This window comes from Phasianus colchicus, chromosome 8, assembly GCF_987193195.1.
Source record: "Phasianus colchicus chromosome 8, bPhaCol1.hap1.1, whole genome shotgun sequence".
In the NCBI taxonomy this organism is placed as follows: domain Eukaryota; kingdom Metazoa; phylum Chordata; class Aves; order Galliformes; family Phasianidae; genus Phasianus; species Phasianus colchicus.
In genome coordinates this window covers 16,355,296-16,374,607 of record NC_143443.1, presented here as the reverse complement: position 1 = coordinate 16,374,607, position 19,312 = coordinate 16,355,296, and the positions used below count along the sequence as shown (strand labels likewise).

At 42.3% G+C, this 19,312-nt stretch overlaps 2 protein-coding genes across 6 annotated transcripts in view; one reads left to right on the top strand and one right to left on the bottom strand.

The window, feature by feature from the left end:
• SYNPO2L (synaptopodin 2 like) overlaps nucleotides 1-2,364 on the bottom strand; it is a 34,136-nt gene extending 31,772 nt beyond the window's left edge. The window contains exon 1 of the mRNA XM_031603035.2: nucleotides 2,014-2,364. Within this exon, the coding sequence (XP_031458895.1) occupies nucleotides 2,014-2,118 (105 nt within the window). The 5' untranslated portion in view covers nucleotides 2,119-2,364. The remainder of the gene's footprint in view (nucleotides 1-2,013) is intronic.
• A 1,191-nt stretch (nucleotides 2,365-3,555) lies between these two features.
• SEC24C (SEC24 homolog C, COPII component) overlaps nucleotides 3,556-19,312 on the top strand; it is a 34,230-nt gene continuing 18,473 nt past the window's right edge. For 2 of the 5 annotated variants that reach the window (XM_031603032.2, XM_031603031.2), the window contains exons 1-5: nucleotides 3,557-3,698; nucleotides 11,116-11,318; nucleotides 16,167-16,308; nucleotides 17,642-17,820; nucleotides 18,395-18,844. In XM_031603032.2, coding sequence (XP_031458892.2) covers nucleotides 11,144-11,318; nucleotides 16,167-16,308; nucleotides 17,642-17,820; nucleotides 18,395-18,844 — 946 coding nt within the window. In that variant the 5' untranslated portion in view covers nucleotides 3,557-3,698; nucleotides 11,116-11,143. Of the gene's footprint in view, nucleotides 3,699-11,115; nucleotides 11,319-14,279; nucleotides 14,364-16,166; nucleotides 16,309-17,641; nucleotides 17,821-18,394; nucleotides 18,845-19,312 lie in introns of all 5 variants that reach the window. The other 3 variants (XM_090145047.1, XM_090145044.1, XM_090145046.1) reach the window with 3 other exon arrangements.

The window sequence follows — 19,312 nt, the reverse complement described above, 5'->3', positions numbered from 1 at the left end:
CTTACTTCTGTGAAGCAGGCTCAATCTCAGTGACACCTCCCCCTGACCCCATGTCCTGATGCTATGCAATGCCACTGATTCCATGGATGGAGGTAGAACAGAACAAATTGCACATCCATGGCCAAAGAAACCCAGCTCCAGCAAACCAATGGAGCTCTAACAAAGCAATACAGCTCTAACAAAAAAATAATACTGCCCTATTTCTCTGTGCAGTGACATATGGCCACAATCCCTGGACATGATTCCCTAGTGATGGGACCATTCCCATCTTCAGTTCCTAGAATATCCAGATACCGCTAATGACGTTAAGGTTTTGGGAGATGCTTTACATCGTTGGCATTTTGGCCCAGATTTCGTCCTGCAAATGTTAACAGCAGCCTGCAGAAGAATGAGAATGTGAGCTTTCAACTCAAAGAGACAAAAACCGGAATTCAGACTTCTACTCTCAACATGGCCATTCAGAAGACAATCAGGATACTGCATGCCTTCTGGGGGTTTATGTTCTTCTATGCATTTTACTAGATTCCCAGTAAGGATCCCTAAATCCTTTCTTTGGAGACTGATTAAACTATTGCTTTTACAACAGTATTTATGGTCAACTGGATGCTATTAAATTCTGGATAATAATAGCAAAAAATGATAATCATAAAATCAGTCCTGCAAGAAGAATGTTTTACACTTAGATCTGTATCAATTACATTTTTCATATATCCAAGTATTGTAAAAATACGTATATTTTCATTGCTAGTCTTAAGGCATGGTACCAAGTTTGAGGTGAGAGCGAGCTCAACTTAGCATCTTTCTGAAAAAGCTACTAAACTGAGAGCAATATTCCATTCACCTTAAGGTGCAGCTCAGCACGGGTATTTAATGGCTAGTTCTTACTGCTATTCTTTTATAACAAATCTTTCTAAGTTACTCAGTACGTCCAGCCATTTCAATCCCAGTTTCTTGTCTATTGGGAAAAAAAGTGAGTCAAAACAATCCCGCAGAGCTTATGTGGCCAATGAAAATCCTGTTTTGCTAACAACCACCGGTTCCAGATACCTGCTTCAAGGGTACTGATTATTTCTCTTTAGTACCTGAAGCTCTATGAATATGTGCAGTTTTCCTGTAGAAAAACAATCTTTCTCTATGTAAGAAATGTCCACTCTGAGCCAAGCCATGGGATTCTAAACCATTTGGCAGAACTTACAAATAAACACTCCTTGACCTGGGGTCACAGAACATTTCATTCTGAAGTTCTCTGTCAGAGACACAATCTGCTTAAGGAAACAGAATGGGGATGGGCATAGCATTTTTTCATTCCTGCTGCTGGGTGTCTTCCAGGGAGACATCCATAGATATCACTGTATCAAGGCTAATGCAGCTGTTATGAGGTTAATAAACACAGGACCATTTTCTTTTTTCTTAATTTTTAACTTAACTTCTAGTCTTTCTGTCAAGGAATCAGTAACAGCTACGGATTTGCACACGTACAACTCAGATTTCATATCTGTTCCTTTTTTGTTATTTCACCTCACTTGCAAGCAACTGCTTTTCTTCTCTTCTTTAAATTGAACGCATCAAAAATATTCCTTTTGGACAGCATTAAGAAAACTTCACAAACAGCAGACCCTAAGAAATGAGCATCTATTTTGAAACTGGAATATAATGAAGGATTAGAGACAGTTAAATTGAATTGCAATATGGCATTTGTTGCTTTGATTTCAATTATTTTTTATTTAGTTGGATGCCTTACACAAGTCCTTAAGCCTTCATATGTGAGCTCTTTTCCTGAACTGTCACCACTGTTTGATCACTGCTGACAAATGGGAAACATTGTACAGATTATAAAGTGCGTGAACTATCCAGAAAGCAAGCCACCTTTCACCTGACACTTCCACCTTAGCAGCATCCATTTCAGTACGCAAATCCCATCCCACACCATGCCTGACCATTTCCCGACTCAGGAGGGATATCTGACTTCAACAGAACAATCCTGCCCTCTCAGTTCACACCGGGAGGTCCTACCTTTGACACCTGAAGGGGTCTTTTCTGCTCAGAGCCCCCTTGAAGCCGGAAGCCCCAGGGGGCACCTCCAGATAGAGTGATGAGCATTTCTTCTTCGGCTCCCATGATTTCTGCACTTTGGATATTTTGTCTTCCCAACTTCAAAACAGGCTCTTGTTCTTAACAGGCAGTATCTTCCATTCCCATCTTCACCATTCACATCACAATTCTCCAGTCTCCCCAAAGACCCTCTTCTCACTTTTTCCTTCAAGTTCACACACACAAGAAGAGAGTTGAGACTGTCAAGCCCAGCCTTCCCTGCTCTTCTGCACTCTCAGCTGCTGCTCTGCCTATGATTAGACATTTGATTCTGCCGTTGGTAAAGGGCCAGAGTTGTTCTGCACACGTGTCATGTCAATCTCACCCTCAGTGCATGGATCTCTCACCGGAGCATGGCTGAAAATAGCTCACCTCCTGTCTCCAGAGCTTCATCTGGCACTCTTAAAGCTGGAAGCTTTTCAGTAAAAATTTTATTTCCACTTCCCTTTCCAAATGTGAATCTGAGTCACCCAGCACTGGGGATTCATTAGCATGGCAGTTTCGGGCATAGATGTGACACAAGCACAAACTTGTGCAAGATCAGGTGACGGCACCCGAACCTGAGAAACTGAACCAGAGTAGCCAGCAAGTGGCAACACTCTCCACTTGTGCCTTCCTTATGCAGCTGGTGTAACTACACAGGGGTGTCCTGAAAATCATGGGCAGGCTGGAGATGTGCTCCTCACTCTCGGACACGCTCTGCAGCCAGTCCTAATATTAGACACGGGGACAAGAATAGCCAGGATTAGCCACACGTATGGGATTCAGACAGCTCTCAGCAGGGAACCTCACGTCTGGGCTCCTCGATGGCCAAGAGAGCAGAGCTGCGGCCAGGCCCCGCACCAGCTTCTCTTCAGTGCCACACCGGAGGAGGCCTCCCAGCCACGCCAAGCCAGCCCGGCCCCTGGGGGCTACAGGACAAACGAAATCCACACTCTCCCTTATGCTACTGGGTTAAGACGTGATTTTATTTGACGACCTTAAGAACAAATTGGCCTCTTTTTGCTCTGCACGCGCTGAGAACAGCCCTCAGCAGCTAACGGACACGGGACGCCCCGTGACACGCAGACACCGTAGGTAACCCTTCAAAGGACGCGGTTTCGCGTCGCAGCACGGCTCTGCCTGCGCGCTCCAGCTGCTCTTCCAACGCCACTGCGCTTCGGCGCCAAAGCGGGGCCATACGCAGACTTCTGCCGCAACCGCTCCTGCAAGCCAGGGCCCAGCGAGGCCCTGCGACAACAACCCGGGGGTTCGGCCCAGCCCACCCAGCGACGGCACGCGACCGCCCGGCCCCGGGCAGCCGTCACGGCGGCACTTCCGCCCGCACTTCCGCCCGGTGACGTCACGAGGCGCGAGAGCCACCACGGCGAGCCCGCACGGCGGCGAGCGGCGGTCGACCTGCGCGTCCGGAGTGACGTCACTCGCGAGTGCCAGAACGCCTGCGCGGCATCCGGGCCCTTCCGGGCGGGGCGCGGCGGCGGCCGGGGGTTGGCGGGCAGTGCGGACGTGGCAGCCGGCGGGCGGGGGAGCGGCGCTTCCGGTGGGGCGGCGGGCCCGGCAGCCGGAAGCGGGCCCGGCAGCGGCGCCAGGAGCGGCGGGCGGCGGAGGTGAGCGAGTCCGCGGGGCGCCGAGCCTTCCGATGGCGGCCGCGGCGGTGCCGGGGGCGCGAGGCCCGGGCGCCGCTCTCTTTCCTCCCCGGGGCCGAGGCCCGGCGGGACGACGCGCGGCGCCCGGCGCTACCGCAGCCCGGCGGCCTGTCGGGAGCGCGGCCCGGCGGCGGGGCTGTCCTCCGCGACCGTCGGCCGCCAGACGGGAGTCCCGGGCGCTGCGAGCCGGGCCCCGGCGCCGCCGTGACAGCCGCTGGGCCGTGGGACGGGCGGCCGCTCCCGTACGGCCCTCGTCCTGTCGGCCCCGCTTCTTGTGTCCAGGCTCGTCTTGTGCCGCTGGGTCCGTGAGGGGCGGGTATCCCCGCGCAGGCGGTGGAACTTAGGGGTTGCCCGTCTGTGGCCTTGAAAGCGCGAGGGGGGGAAGGTAGGGGTGGAGGTGGTGCGGCCAGAGCATGAGTGTGCTCCTGGAAGAGGTTAGGCCAGGTTTCATGTGTGCGTGTTCTGTGGTGTTGAAGTTCACTTTCGTTTTTCGGTTTTTCTCTTTCTTTTTTTTTTTTTTTTTTTCCTGAGCAGTGTTCTTTGGAATAGGATGGAAATTCCTTTGATTCCTGCCGTGTGTCAGGTGTTGTCCAGTTGTGTGTGTTGTCTGAGCCAACTCTGAATCTTCCTGCATTAAAAGGCACTGCAAAACCAACAGTAGGGTTTGTTGGGAGCTGTCGCATTGTAGCTGGAGTTCTGCTTAACCTTACTCAAACTGAGGCAGACAAAAGTTGTTGCTGAAACACAGGTGAATTACTTACCCTGACATCAGAAGTGTCTGCCACAGTTATTAGCATTTGTGTGCTAATGTAAGAATAGAGATTTCCAGTTTGATGCGCAGTGTTAATTGTCAGCCATTAATGTGTTAGTTTCATAAAAACATTTCTGTTTTTTTTTCTGTTCTAAGATTCTTTACTAAATGTTTTGGAGAGATGCTAGAAGGAGAGAAATGCCATCTGACATATAACATGCAGTGCCATTTTCTGTATACAGACTGTGTGAAATCATAGCCCTACAGTGAGGTGACTTGTTGATAATGTTGTCTTGGCCTTGCTCTTCATTAAGATGAAGTTTTCTCGGGTCACGTTGGGTTGTGGGATTGATAGAAATATTATTGGCCTAAAGTTCTGTCTAAAGAGGTGATTTGTCTTCACTGTACATAAGCATCTGTATGCACTGTTGTGTGGAAAAGATTTTCTGTGTCTGCCTCTTTCTGAATGGTACAACTTGAAATGAATCCTTTATTACTGTAGCGACTGGAACATGGAGATTGATATAAGGATTATGACTTCTTAATATGCTGAGATAGTCACTGCGAATTCCAACTGAATGGCTAAAAGCTGAATTCTAGCAGTGAACAGATGTCTAAAGGGCTGTTTCTTTGAGTTGTTAGATGCTTGTACATCTTCGAGTGTTTTCTCTTGCTGCTGTAAGGCTAAATATTCTTCCTGTAGCACTTATCATCAGAAAGAGGGTCAAAACTCCAAGGAAAAAATAATGGTTGGATAAGGAAGGGCAAGGTACAAAGTGTGACTAAAAATAATCAACAAGGTCTCACAGTAGAGAAAAAGGTGGATGATTGAAAAACTTTATTAGCAATGACTTGTGAAGATAAATCTTTTTTTTTATGTTCAGCAAAGTTCTTTGTTCACATAGAAATCACTAAATGCATGAACTGGGCAGTTAGGCATTAGGAAAAGCTAATTCTGAGCTTTTTTTTTATTGTGAGTGGTGGGAATTGCGTAATGCGTGTTTCTGTGGAGGAAGTCAGAGTATAGAAGCTTTGGATGAAAAAGATCTGTGTTACAATTTGTGTGCAGAAAGCTTGTGTAGCAATACGGTATGTGTCCAGTCTGTTCTATATTTGCCTATTTATCCGTTCTTCTAGCCTCCTTTCCAATCTTTAAACTACTTTCCTGCTTTTCCTGATGAATTGAACATGTGCAAGGCTCACAGAAGTGAGTCAGATGACTTCACACATTGTAACGTGGATGTGGAGGTACAGCTGGGGAAGAGAGAAATCTTTCACTGTGTTTTGCTGATGTGATGTTTTCAGTGACTTTTGCTTACACTGACTGCTTTCCAGGAGCAATGCCCAGAATTGAGTGTTTCAGAGTTTCTTTTCTTTTGTTTTAGCTTTTATTCCAGAAGAAGATATGTAAATCAGTGCCACCAGGAGATCTCAATCAGGTTTATACACTTCTTTTTATCTAAACAAAAATCTGGTGGTGATGGTAAAGGTTGGAAATAGTGGTAGACTTAAAGTTAGATCAGGAGTAAAACTTTAAATTCTGTATTTAACTGCTTTCACACCCCTGTGACTTAAATGTTATGTTGGACCTTCCCCGAGATGGTGAATCAGCCTCACAAAATAGTGTTGAAAGTGGCTCTTATTTAGAAGAGCACAGAGTGATCATGCCTTAGATGTGAACACTGATTTTTATTTTGTCCTGAAGATTGAAAGACTTCAGGAAAGAATGGCCTCCGGAATTCTTCTCCAGAACCTGTTGTGGCACAAATTCTAGTAGCTATAGTCTGTCAAATGCTTTTTTGGAAGTCTTGTGAAAATACTGAGGCTTCTGGACTTGCACTGGTATTAAATTGTAAAGCTTCTTTCTGAATAGTGGGTGTCTTACACCTCTCCTGAACTGTTAAAACAGATCTGTTTTATGGCTGTGACTCAGAATGCATGGGTGAAGAGAACGTTACTGATGGTGTAAGAAGTTGAGAATCTGCTGAGATGGAAAGACACAGCACAACAACAACAAGCAAAAAAAAAACCCACAACTGAATTAGAGAGTCATTTTCAGTAGTGCCACTTGGATTCATTTGGACAAACGTACAGAATGCATGCTGTTGTACCAGCCTGAGCACTTCCAGCTCAATTGTCAGTCATTGACTTCCAGGGTATGAGCTTCTCTTCCAAGATTTTCTATAGAAAAACAGAAGAGGTGCTGCTTGCATCTGAAGAGTTAAATGCTGTGCAGGTACAGAAGAAGTGGTAGCTGAAGAAAAGCAAGCATGTCCCCCTTTTAAAGACTGATCTTAGCTCCAGAGTTGAGGCTGTTGAGGGTGGTGTAACTTTGCTGTTTCTCCAGAAGGCTACAGAAGAGATGCTATAAAAGCACTGTAAATAATATTCTGAACTGGTCTTAGAGGATGCTGGCTGTCCCCTTCTGTCCCATCTTTTGGAGAGGGTTTTGATTTCTCTGTACAGAAATATTTATCATGTTTCCTTCAGTTCCAGCAAAATATAGAGGCCGTGTTATCCTTATCTTTAAAAAAAAAAAAAACAAACAAAAAAACAAAAAAAAAGCCAGAACAAAAACTAACCAAGGTTCAGGTCTCCTCAGAAAGTGAAGCAAAGGGGCAGGGCTCATAAGAAAACGCTCTAGCATGTTTCTGAAGGAAAGTTGTTCTGCTGCATGTGCTTCCTTTAGAAAGCAGTCAAGAACTGATGAGATCCATCACCTCAGTTTCAAAAGGGAATTAACAGTGAATGAAACTAGAGAAAATGATGAGTTTGCAATTCTCCATGACTGGGGAGACTTCCTAATTGAAACTCATGTTTATATGTATATCACTAGTTTTGTTGCATTGTTTTTTATTTTTTTTAATAGGCTGTAAAAACTGATCTGTAGCCTTCTTTGTTTGGAGCAGAAGGAATCTAGGTGCTATTGTAAAAGCCGAACATTTGTTCCCTATTTTACTGTGTATTTTTCTCCCATTGTTTTGCTGCTACTCTGCGTTGGTTGTCTGTTTAACAGTGTACCAGTATGAATTTTAACTGTGTGCTGCTGGTGTTTTGACTAAAATTTCCATGGCCATTTGCCTTTGTACAGATGAATGGATGAAAATGGCACAGAGTGGTTGCTCTCTTTCTTAAGAAAATTATTTTAGTTATAAATAGTAACAACCACTTGTCACAGTGTTCCTCTCTAGCATCAGTGCTGATTTTTTTCAGCTTTCTGTATTGTAACTCATGAGTATTAATATGATATTCTGCAGCATGTTATACTAGTATGTTTGCCTTCGTTTTCATAATGCATTACCGCATACAAATTAATATCCTCAGTATTTTCATTAAATGGAACAGACTGCTTTCTCTCCACTTTTCCTTATCTGGTGCATGTATTTCATTCTTTCTGTGATTTTTTTTTTTTTTTTTGTGTCATAAGAAATAGAGCATGAAATCTTCCCTTTTCCCATATCTCTTCAAGCGACCAACTTCTAATTTACATGTATATTTTTTGGTTGCAGGCAAAGTGAATGCTGTTTGATAAAAATAATGTACCGAGGGAAAAGAAAAACGGATTCATTCAGTGACAACCCATTTCTGCCTTTTCAGAGTTGAATTCTCTTGGCTTTGCCCTTCGTGGTATTCCACGTCAGTGATGAGGAAGTGTACTGCAAACCTTACACCTAGAGCAGGTTGAGCAACTGAGGTCAATGAAGCAGCCTTGTCTGCAGCTTCAATACCAAGCTAATTCTTGAGTCGCTGTTTTCATTTCTAGCCCTCTCCTTGGCTCTCTGCTGTAATGGCATAGGCATTAGCTTGTGCTGTAGGGGATGTTGGCCTGTGCTGGCTGTCACGGGGACTAGCTGAAGGTTTGAGGTGCCTTTAGGGCACTGATCTGTAACTACACAAAAGAGGTGGTTCTGTTTTCCATACGATATGGGTAAATATTCTAAGACTTCTTCCTCTGGAAGATTTGCATTAAATGAGCTTGCATCTCTGAGTATTGCTGAAGAGCAGGCAAGAAGCAGGTAGCCGGCCCACCCAAGTGGGAAATACTGACATTGACAGGAGGGAGTGGGGGAAGGCTAACAAGAGAATAGTTCACAATAATCAGCTAGAGTCACCTACTGAATGTATGCTCATGTCAGTTGAAAGTGGGACATGATTGAGTTTTTGCCCCGTTGTGCAACAGGGTAAAAGATTGGTCTTTTCCAGCTCTGTGGTAACTGTTTGGGCAAACACAAGATTTGCTGAGGAAAATCCACAGTGACTCCAGAGTTCTGTAGGTATGACTTGTAAAGGGAACCTTCATGGTTGTAGCTCAGGAGGTGTCCTGCTGGGTGCTGTTGCTTAGCCTGCAAGTCTTCCTGGGAGGACGTCCCATTTGTAGGAGCAGTGTCTGGAGGCCAAATTGCTCATGCAGAAAACAATAAGTAATAGTGAGTGGTAGGAAGGAGAGAAAGCGGCCTTCTTTCCTTGTAGCCTTATGTTCTGAGCTGCTCAGGTTGAACAGTCTTCAGCTGTGTTCTCACTTGCTTTGTAAGAAGAATTGTCCTGCTTTACTGGTTGCACTGGACGGAAAATGAATGTGGGTAGGTGTGTGATTGCAGTGTGGTGACATGAGTTGCCTGCCTGGAGAAGAAGTTAACCTTCAGGGGAGCTGGGAGCAGACATGGGTCTCAAAGTCTGGATTTCCTGACCCTGCAGCTGCTCCAGGTAGCCTGCTCTGCGGAGCTAAGTCGGAGGTGGAATGGGAAACCTCAGTATGTAGCACTGACCTTCTTGCTCACTGTTGTTATGTTTGGAAACACTGTGGACTGATCAGAACTACTGTCATGCTTTTGTAAGTGGTGCTGTATGTTACTCTCAACAGCAAATTACCTTTAAGTATTTAAGAGAAGACTTTTTTTTCCTAAACAAAAGGCCCTACACAGCTTGAAAAATAGAAATATTAAACTTCATTCATTTCATGTGAAGTTAAACATCTAATTTTCAGAGTAAGCATTTGCATGCTTAGCATTAATATTAGTGCTTAGCTACAGGAGATAAACGTGGTATGCATGTATTAAGCTAGCTGTCTTCTGTAAACAAGCAGATCATTCTGTTGTGATATGTGTTCTCCCAGTTTGGCCATGAAAGAATTTATTTGTATGCGGATGGTTCATGCAGGACTGTCGTTATTTTAGTACCCTTTGTGTATAACTATAGTGCCAATTGTTGAAATCCTGCTTTGATATCATCTTTCTGATAATGTAACGAGGCAGCCATAGCATTAGGTGGCATAGTGTAATCAATGAATAAGCAAAACAGCTCGGGTATTTGTTATCCGCTTGAGTTAAGCTGTAGATTCCTTGTTGGGATTTAACTCAATTGGCTGATAGCTGTTGCAGCTGTGTTTGTCTCCTCTGTGTTAAGATGTGTTATTTATTTTCAGTGTGGGAGTTCATCGTGAGGTTTGGAGAAAAATGAAGGGAAAATTAGTTACTTGCTTTACCTTAAATGTACATTTTTGTATAAACTGTAGGCTTTAATTAAATAACTCTCCAAACACGTTTGTGTACATTGTTACTGTGGATGCAGTTTTACCTGAAGGGGATAGTAAGTGGCATATGGAGGTCTGAATGAGCCCAGGGGCTGTAAAGTATCTGTGCCATGAGGGAACCTCCTTCCAATGAAGTGATCTGCTTGGCTCTGTGGCTTATCTGCCTGCTGGCTACCATGGTATTCTAAGAATTGCCTCCTTGGTTTGGGGGCTCCCAATGTCATTTGTGGTTTTGTCTTCATAAAGTTAGAGGAGTTGGGAGTACATCTATTAATGTCTCTTGCACAGCTTTTCTGAGGAACTTCCTTCCTGTCTCTGACACTGTTTCCGTTCTTTCCCTTTCATAAAGCTCCCACAAGTGACACTTCAACCTCTGACTTTTCCATTTTGAACATCTGTCTTAAATGAGCATGCTGCTTGTGGAGTACTTGAGTTTTCTGAAATTTATATGTACAACAAGGACTTTAAATCATTAACTGTTAAAAAATAAAGCCCTCAAATCCTTTGTTGTCTCTGTTCCGGTTTCTTTCAAACAATTCAAGAAGCAGACTGTGTGGGTACTGACTTGTGTGTCACTTATGGCACAGAAGCATGAGCTAGTAGGCTAACATGGAGCTTAAAGATAAACTTGTGGAGTATTAGTGAAGTGTTACGTTAAGGAATCTCTCATCTAAGTTGTTTTCTAAGTCTGTTTTGTTTGTTTGTTATAGAATCACAGAATAGCTTTGGTTGGAGGGGAACATGAAGGTGTTCTTTGAAGGGGGGAAATAATTCATGAAGTGCCTCAGGAAGCTTCGTAATTCCTGATTTGGAGTGGCAAATTATGAGGTTTTTTTTCCCTAAGAAGCTGACCACAAGTCTTGACTAGAACAGAAGAGTGAATGAGTGCATTGGAAACAGCTTATTAGATTATTGTTTTCTAACTAGTTCTTGTAAAGCATTTACCATGAAAAACTGTGCAAGAGCAAATTACTGCTAAAGTTTTAACTTCTCTAGAATCTCAGGATCTCTGATTTCTGTGAAAGCAGTAGAGAAATTGGCTGGTTTGGTTTTATGTCTTCTAAAAGCCATTTCCTTCCCCCCTCCACTTTTTGCAGGTGAAATTAGTTTGGGGATGTGAATACAATGAGTGTAAACCAGCATACTCACGCGGGGCCTCCTTATGGGCAACCTCAGCCTGGATATCAGGGCTACCAGCAACCTGCCTACGGAGGACAGCCATTGCCAGGGGTTCCTCACACACAGTATGGAGCTTACAATGGTCCGATGCCAGGATACCAACAGCCAGTCCCTCCACAAGGTACTTCTCAATCAAAACATCATGACTGATAATCTGTGAATTGTTGCATTTATAGAACTTTTGTTTGTTTCCTATCACTGCATTTCTATTTCTTGATAGCAGTTATCTTCTGCACACAGCTTACATGATGTTAAGAATCATGTTCTTTCTGTATGTGCTCAGATTATTCCTGTCACTTGTCTGATTCAGTAGGGCTTACTCTTCTCTTAATAGCTCGTAAAATTAATGTGTTGAGAAACTCAGCCTACTTTCTTTCTATATGTCCCTGCCCCTATGGTACTGAAGCAACTCAATGGGGTAGTATTACTGAAGAGGTTGCATTGGGGCAGCAGTGAGAGACTGTAACAGATTTATAGCAGAGGCTGCTTTACATTACTGTGTAGAAGGGCCTGTGCTCCACCTCAAAGAGTTAAGAGATACAGCTTTAGATAGGAAGTATATTTGGAACTAACAACTTTACTGTCTTTAAAAGCAACAGAACGTTTATGGATATCTAGGTATGCTAATGTATTCCAGAATTCTCCTGGTCCTGCAGGATCACGTCAGTTTTTTTAGAATGGCAAAATAAGCCTAAGCTTGTGTATTTTTTCTTTAACAAAATAGTTCAATTCTTTTTTTTCTGTATTCAAATGAAAATCTAATGTAAAAGCAAAATATCCTCAATTTTTAAAATAAATTTAGAGTACCCAAATTCTACTGGGAGATGAATAGTGGCTTTAGCATCAGCAATGTTGTAGAAGATAAAATGCTATAGCTTTGAGAAGAAGTTTATCTACCTCTTAAAATGATATTGATGAATTCAAGTCCACCAGGATAGGCACAACACAGGCTTTCATTCTGAAAGGTTTTAGATTTTGGACTGTTTTCCTAAGGAAATGAGCAATATGCTAGTCATGTTAATGATCTCTGTGTCATTGCACTTACAAATACACTTCGAATTTTTTGCAATGTGGAATTTAAGCCAGGCTTGATGAGACAAATAGAACAATCAAAATACTCACTGTCTTACTGAAACTGGCAGAAGTGGGAGACTGAAATATGTGTCCTGAGAAAAAGACTTCCAGGGGAGCTGACTGACCCTGCTGTTTATTTTGGCTGGTGTTAGCACAGTAGTGGAGTAGAAGAGGAGCATGTGGTATGCTGAAGAAGTGGATTATTGAGTTTTGTTCCATCTTCCTCTTCTTTCCTTAATCCTCTTCTCCTCCTAGGAAATCTTTTTCAGCATCACTTTTAATGAATGAGCTTTGAACTAATTTCATGGAGGGTTTAAATTCTTATAAAGGCTATGAAAATCAGCATTGCAGAGCAGAAAGAAGTCCTGCTTCTTGGGAGTGCACAAGACAGAGCTTTGAGCACATTGGCTGCTCAGTGTACACATCAGCTAACTAGTGTTTTCCATTGCATGAAAGGAATGGGGAGGAATTGGGCTTAATTCAGTGAGAGAGAGAAGGAGATTCAAAAAAGGCAAAGAGTGTAGATCTGTTGGAAAAGCTTTATGCTCTGCTGTTTAGAACAAACAAGTTTTGACAGACAATAGTGTGAAGAATGTTTAGAATTTTTGTGAAAAGAAATGAGTGAGCTTTTTCAATCAAAAATTACTTGCAAGACTGAAAGGCATTTCATTTTAAGGGAATTAGCTGTTTTTCTTCTGAATTGTTTGCTTTGGCTTTTTTAGTTTCAGAGCAGCAGAAATGTCATTCATGACTGATCAGTAAGAATCTACCTAGAAATCTTCTAATATACATATAAACCTTTGCAGATTAAAAACAGACTGGTATTTGTGCACCAGTAGTGACTGAGTGGTAGCATCACACTGATGGCAACATGTTGGACAACAGAGGCATGTTGCAGTCCTTATGTCCCTCAGCAGTGTGTTGGGGAAAGGCCACCTGTGTTTTGTGGAGACCCTTCTTGTATTTTTTTTTTTCTTATAAGACCTCCTTTCCTAAACACAGGAGAAAAATCCTTAACAGACTGTACAGAGGAGATCTTGCCAGGGCGCACATCTCATACCTGCTCTTGCAAATTCAGGATTTCTGTCTTTAGAGGGAGGGAATGTAAAATGCAGAGCACGAGCGTAGCAGCCAGAAGTTAACTTGCTAGTAGGTGCTAAATGAGATCCAGGTAGAAAAGAGTGACATACTGTGCATTTACAGAGCAGATAGGCGATAAAGAAAAAAGTCTCTATCTCCATCTTCTCTATCTTTGTCATGGTGTGTTTGTTTTGAGTCTTTGCAGCAATACCTGTTGTAACCGTATAACGTGGAGGGGAGAGAATTCAATTCAGTGACAGGAATTGAGAACACTGAGGGATGAAAGGAGAACTGTTGATGTTACGCTGTGGTATCAATGTAATTGTCTTACGGATGTGTTTGAAAAATAGTAAGTAAAAAGTGTTTGGAAAACTGACTGGAGAAGTATGGGCAGCGCTTGCCATCCTTGGCCAGAGAAACTTTGCATCTGACTTATATGACAAACTCTAGCTCTAACTGATGGAAACATGGAAATATTGTGCCAGAGGCTGAGAACTTGCTTAGAAGCAGAAGTGGAATACTGCACTGCTAGCTGAGAATAGCTTCTTCGCACAATAAAAGTGCTGAAAGAAAATTTTGCATCAGTCTTTCACTCCTGCAATCAGTTTTTTGCTTCTAATGAGATCATGCAGTTGAAAGTACAAATACAATTGTCTCTCTACCAGTAACAATTAGGTTGCTTTTGGATTATTATGCTTAGACTTAGTTCACAATATTTACATTTGTATTCATGTTAATGTATGAGCTGTGTTGGGAACATATGTTATGGTTGGTAGAACAGTGAGAGGGAGAATAAGAAAGAAATGGTAAATACGACGTGGGTTTTTATGTATGTGATACTTTCTGCACTGCGGACTGTCCTTGACATTGGAAACACTGTCTTGGTGCTTTCTCTCAGGCTTGATTTACTGGTGTTCTGTCTTTCCAGGTTATTTTCCTTCCTTGGGGTTCCCTTCGAAGGGCTCTCCTGTTTCTCTCAACTCTGACACTTCTCTTGCACCTAATTTCATAGGTAAATGTGGGAGCATTTGTGCTGTGCCACTCCTACTGTGGGGAAGGGGTGGTTCTCTTAACCATCTTCTGTGCCACATTCCAGTTCAGCAGGGCTTTTGTCTCAAGGGTGTGGGTATTCAGTTATTCAGGCAGAGGTAGATGGGATGCTTCCTACGCTATTTGTCAGCAGCACTCCAGATCCATAAATATGATATGAAGAAATAGTTGTAGTATAAATCCCTTATATCTGCAGATTCATAGATAAAAACTGACTTGTGACTAATGTTTTCAGAAGGCTCATTTCAAAACCTGAATTGGCCCATAGAGTTCTGTCAAGAAGAAGCCTTAATTTTTTTTTCTTTAAATGCAACAAACAAACAAAACCTGTTCCCTTTGGGAAAGAACTAAAATGTGAGGTCTGAAATAAAAGCATTGCAGTGAAGAAATACAAAACAAACAACAGTGAAAAACAACCAACCAAAGAAAAAAAATCTTCCCAGCCACCAGGAGTTTGTTCTTAGAAGTCAAGGGATTTTTATAACTTGAATTTTCATTTAAGGAAAAAAACTTCTAGCCTTCTTGAATATAGCGTAAAAGCCCTATCTGTTAGGAATAGTTCTAATTCTGAAAGCTGTTGCTTGAAGAAGGAAATATTTTTGTTAAGTCAGCACTGAAGATGCAGAAATTAGAAACGTTGCAAAAAATCGTGTTGTATTTTTCCCTAAAATAAGGGGGAAATTTTATTTTTACCCTGAAAAAAAGGATATGTTGGAAGAGCTATTTCCGTCAGTGTCCTTCTTAAGAAGAGTAGGCAGTCAGAGCTGGGCCAAGTTCGTGTAATCTCAGGACTTTGAATAAAATCACTGTCATTTCCCATTATTCTGCAGTCTGCCTCTATTCTGAGGTCTGTGATGAGTAAGAACAGTATCTCAAAAGTATTGAAGAGGGACTTAAAGGTTCCTCAAGAAAAATGAATCTTAAGTTGAACAAACCAGTAGATATTCCTTCAAGTAATTTATTTTCAGTGGCTATTTGAGCAGTCCATGGTAATGGTTAGAGAAATATATTTGTGAGAAGGATTAGAAAAAATAAGATTTCTCAGGTTTTTTTTTTTTTTTTTTGGAATTATAGGTGCATTTATCAGGTTGTGTGCCTGGTAAAGCTGAAAAAAACCTGTAAACCTGTAGTTGTAGTTAGCAGGCACAGTCATATAGTTCTAATTATCAGAGCTTTTAATATAATCTTAATCAAATATATATATTTTTTTAAGTAGATGCTATAGGAAGCTGTTCACTTTGAAAAACTAGAAAGCATTCCTGCTACTCTCCAACCTTAAGAGGCTGGAAGAATAGCCTGTGGTGGTCCCTGCTAGACTGGGCATAGAAACAGCCAGTAGAGTGTAGTCTTTCAAAACTGAATCTACTCACATGACATTACTCTTCAAGAGGGAAAAACTAATCTATAATGAATGCTAGGTTTTATGTAAAAAAAAAAACCAACAATTAGATTGGAAGGGGGAGGAACTTAAGATCTTTCTGATAAGAAAACAGATGTTTTTTTATCAAAAAATAACTATTTTTCTATTTGATCTGTGTGGAGATGTGACTAGTGACAATGGCTAAAATATTTGTTTTCAGTTTTGCTCCTACTAATGTATTTGTGTAAATGACTTGCTGCTGAGAGAGTACTGATACATTAATTTGGCCATCCAAACTCTTTTTCACTTTTTTTCCTCCCTTGATTTTTCTTGGTAGCTATTTCAAGCTCTTATTCCTGTGAATAATTTGTGGGTTTTCTTTTGTTTTTTGTCTTCTGTCTGTAGGTTCAGTAAGAGCCCTTCCAACTTCGGGAGCTCCCCCTCCAGCCAGTGGAACATCTCTTCCTTCTGGCCACCAGGGGTACAGTCAGTTTGGACAAGGAGATGTGCAGAATGGGATCCCAACCTCAACAGCACCAATGCAGAGGTATATACAAGAAGAGAAAATCATAATGCTAGGTCTCAGCCATTTGGCATTTAGTTTGCTTTAGATCCTTTGTTTTTGCTGAGCTGGATGCTGACTTTTTTTTTTTATCTTATTGCCCTCTCTAGGCAGCCTGTTCCAGTGCTCTGTCACTCTGACAGTAAATAAATTTTTCTTTGTGTTGGTATGGAACTTCCTGTGTTACAGTTTCTTCCTGTTTCTTTCTGTTCTATCATTGCTTGCCACAGAAGAGTCCACTCCCATCAACTCGACTTCTGCACTTCAAAATTTATAAATACTTACGAGATCCTTTCTTAGCAAATCTTTTCCAGTCTGAGGAGTCCCAGGTCTCTCAGCTTTCCTTGTACAGGAGATGCTCCAGGCCCTTTATCATCTCTTGCCCTACACTGGACTCTTTCTAGGAGATCAATGTCTTTCTTGAACTGGGGACTCTAGAACTGGACACAGTATTCCAGATGTGGCCTCACCAGGGCAAAGTAAAGGAGGATTGCCTCCCTTGACCTGTGGCCTCATGCTTTTTAATGCACCTGTGTTATATGTATAGACATCAGTTGACTAATCAAAACCACTTCTCCAAAGTCTTTCTTTTGTGATAATCATTTTCCCATAAATAATTTTCTGGTTGCCAGAGTCTGTCTTGTTTGGAAACAATTGCTTCCACGTAGTATATGTGTTTGGTTCCTTGACAGCATGACCTAATCTCAATGGAGTATTCTTCTGTCCGTTACTACTGTGAGATTTCTTAGTATGTTCTGTTTTTCTTACGAAGATAGTTCTCTGAATTATCTTCATCTAAAGTTTTTGGTGTCTTCTCCAGAGAGAGATTGCCATTACCCATGAGGTGAAAGTGGCAGCAGTCTTGCTATTTCATACTGATTACTGGTTAGAAGGGAAGGTGGTTGTTTTTATTGCTTTTTGGTTAAGCTCAGCATTATCAGCTGGAGAGTCCAGAGCCTTTGAATGATGGAGTCTTCTTCAAGAGCTGTGCAGGCTCTGTTTCTTGTCATGTAGGCTCTATTGCAGTTTTTCTGATTTATCCTGATAACTGAAATGGAATTAACAGAAAATGTTTTAAACATAGAATTTGTGTTTTAGGAACCAACAGACTTTTATGATGAAAGAGATTCAGACCTGTGTGAGGTCTGAATCTCTTAACAAGAGTTACTTAACAAGAAACTTAACAAGAGTGTTCAGTTTATACTTATGTAAATTATTGTCTAGTACTTATATGGTAAAACAACTTTTTAAAGGCATGGAGAATTGTAACTGCTTGCATTAGGGGTATCCAGTGAAATTTCTCATCTCCCCTTCTCAGGCCACCTGCTTCTCAGCCGTTCCTGCCAGGCTCAGCACCTGCGCCTGTCAGCCAGCCATCCACGTTCCAGCAATATGGTCCCCCTCCATCCAGTGTACAGCAACTCAGCAATCACATGGCAGGGATGACAATTGGCAGTACTTCAATCTCTGCTCCTCCCCCAGCTGGACTGGGATATGGTGAGGTTTTCTGGCTGTAGAAATACGTGATTGCTTTCAATTTGTGCTAGTTATTTATTAAGTTTTGCTCTTGTCAATGATTCATTGCCATATGCTGATGGAGATTATGTGAATGTTGATATCTGCCATGGTAAACAGTAGTTTCCTTGGCTGGTGATATCATCACTGGGGAAAAGAAGAGCTGAGATTACTGCAGGAGTCAGTGCAGGAAGTATTACAGGACACAAGGAGGAATATTGTTATATTCTTTAATCATTGTACTGAAATGAATCTGTGTGTGACACACAGAAACATCTACACGTACGTAAGCTGAGAGTCTACGTTCCTTGTCACTCAGCTCAGTCAAAAAATAATACGGAAGAGGGAGAGTTTTCAGATCCCTTAGAGGAATGTTCACTTAAGGTTTTTATGTTAGAATGTCTATCTGAAGGTGGAAGTTGTAGACCAGTTTAGATAATCTTGAGTGAAGGAGTACTGTTTGAATTGTTTGAGTTTGGAATTAATTTTCTAGAGGAAATTGGGGGAAAAAAAAAAAATTAAAAAAAAAAATGATAGTAATGTGTTTTCTTATTAGGTCCCCCAACATCGGTTCCCCCGGTCTCAGGGAGCTTCAGTGCAACAGGATCTGGTCTCTACACACCGTACACTGCGAGCCAAGGACCCCCTCCTCCCAGTGTGCCTCAGGGTCTTCCTGTGGCACAGCCTCCCTTTTCTGGTCAATCAGTACCAACTCAGCGCTTACCTACTGAAGTCCCTGGTTTTGCTCCACCTCCGTCTTCTACAGGGATTGGACCTTCCTCTTACCCTCCTTCCACAGGTGCCCCAAGGCCACCTCCCATGCCTGGCCCACCACTGTCTGGGCAGACAGTTGCTGGACCACCAATGTCCCAGCCTAATCATGTATCCTCACCACCACCCCCATCAACTCTGTCAGGGCCTCACCCAGGGCCTCCCATGAGTGGCCTTCATGGACCACCTCCACCCACTCATCCTCCTCAGCCAGGATACCAAATGCAGCAGAACGGTGAGTATTCCTAATGTAGAAATTGTTTGTTAGATGTATTCTCTGTGTGCTACAGAGAAATGGATTTCAGGTTTGTAACTTGGAGACTTCTGGCTACAGTTCAAAGCTTTGCTCTTGTTTCCCTGTGATAAGGGACAAATCCAAGATAAACAGTAGTATTTACCATTCTAAGCTATTTGTTTTACGGGTTTTAATCAAGTGATATGAAACGACCTCATGAAGTTAAAAAAACAGAAGAAGTTAGCACACGTTAACCTATTACTGGGACTTCAGGCAAGTCAAAACTACCTGAGAGTTCTTTTCGTAACTTTATTTTATGGTGCTGTGGGGCCGTCCACTGACTATCTGGTTCTGTGTGTAATTTTTTAGGCAGTTCTGCAACCTAACCAGAATGTTGACAGTACACGATCTTAATACAAATTTTAATCCTGTTATTTTGAAAATAGTTATTTTGGTCTTAACCGTGTT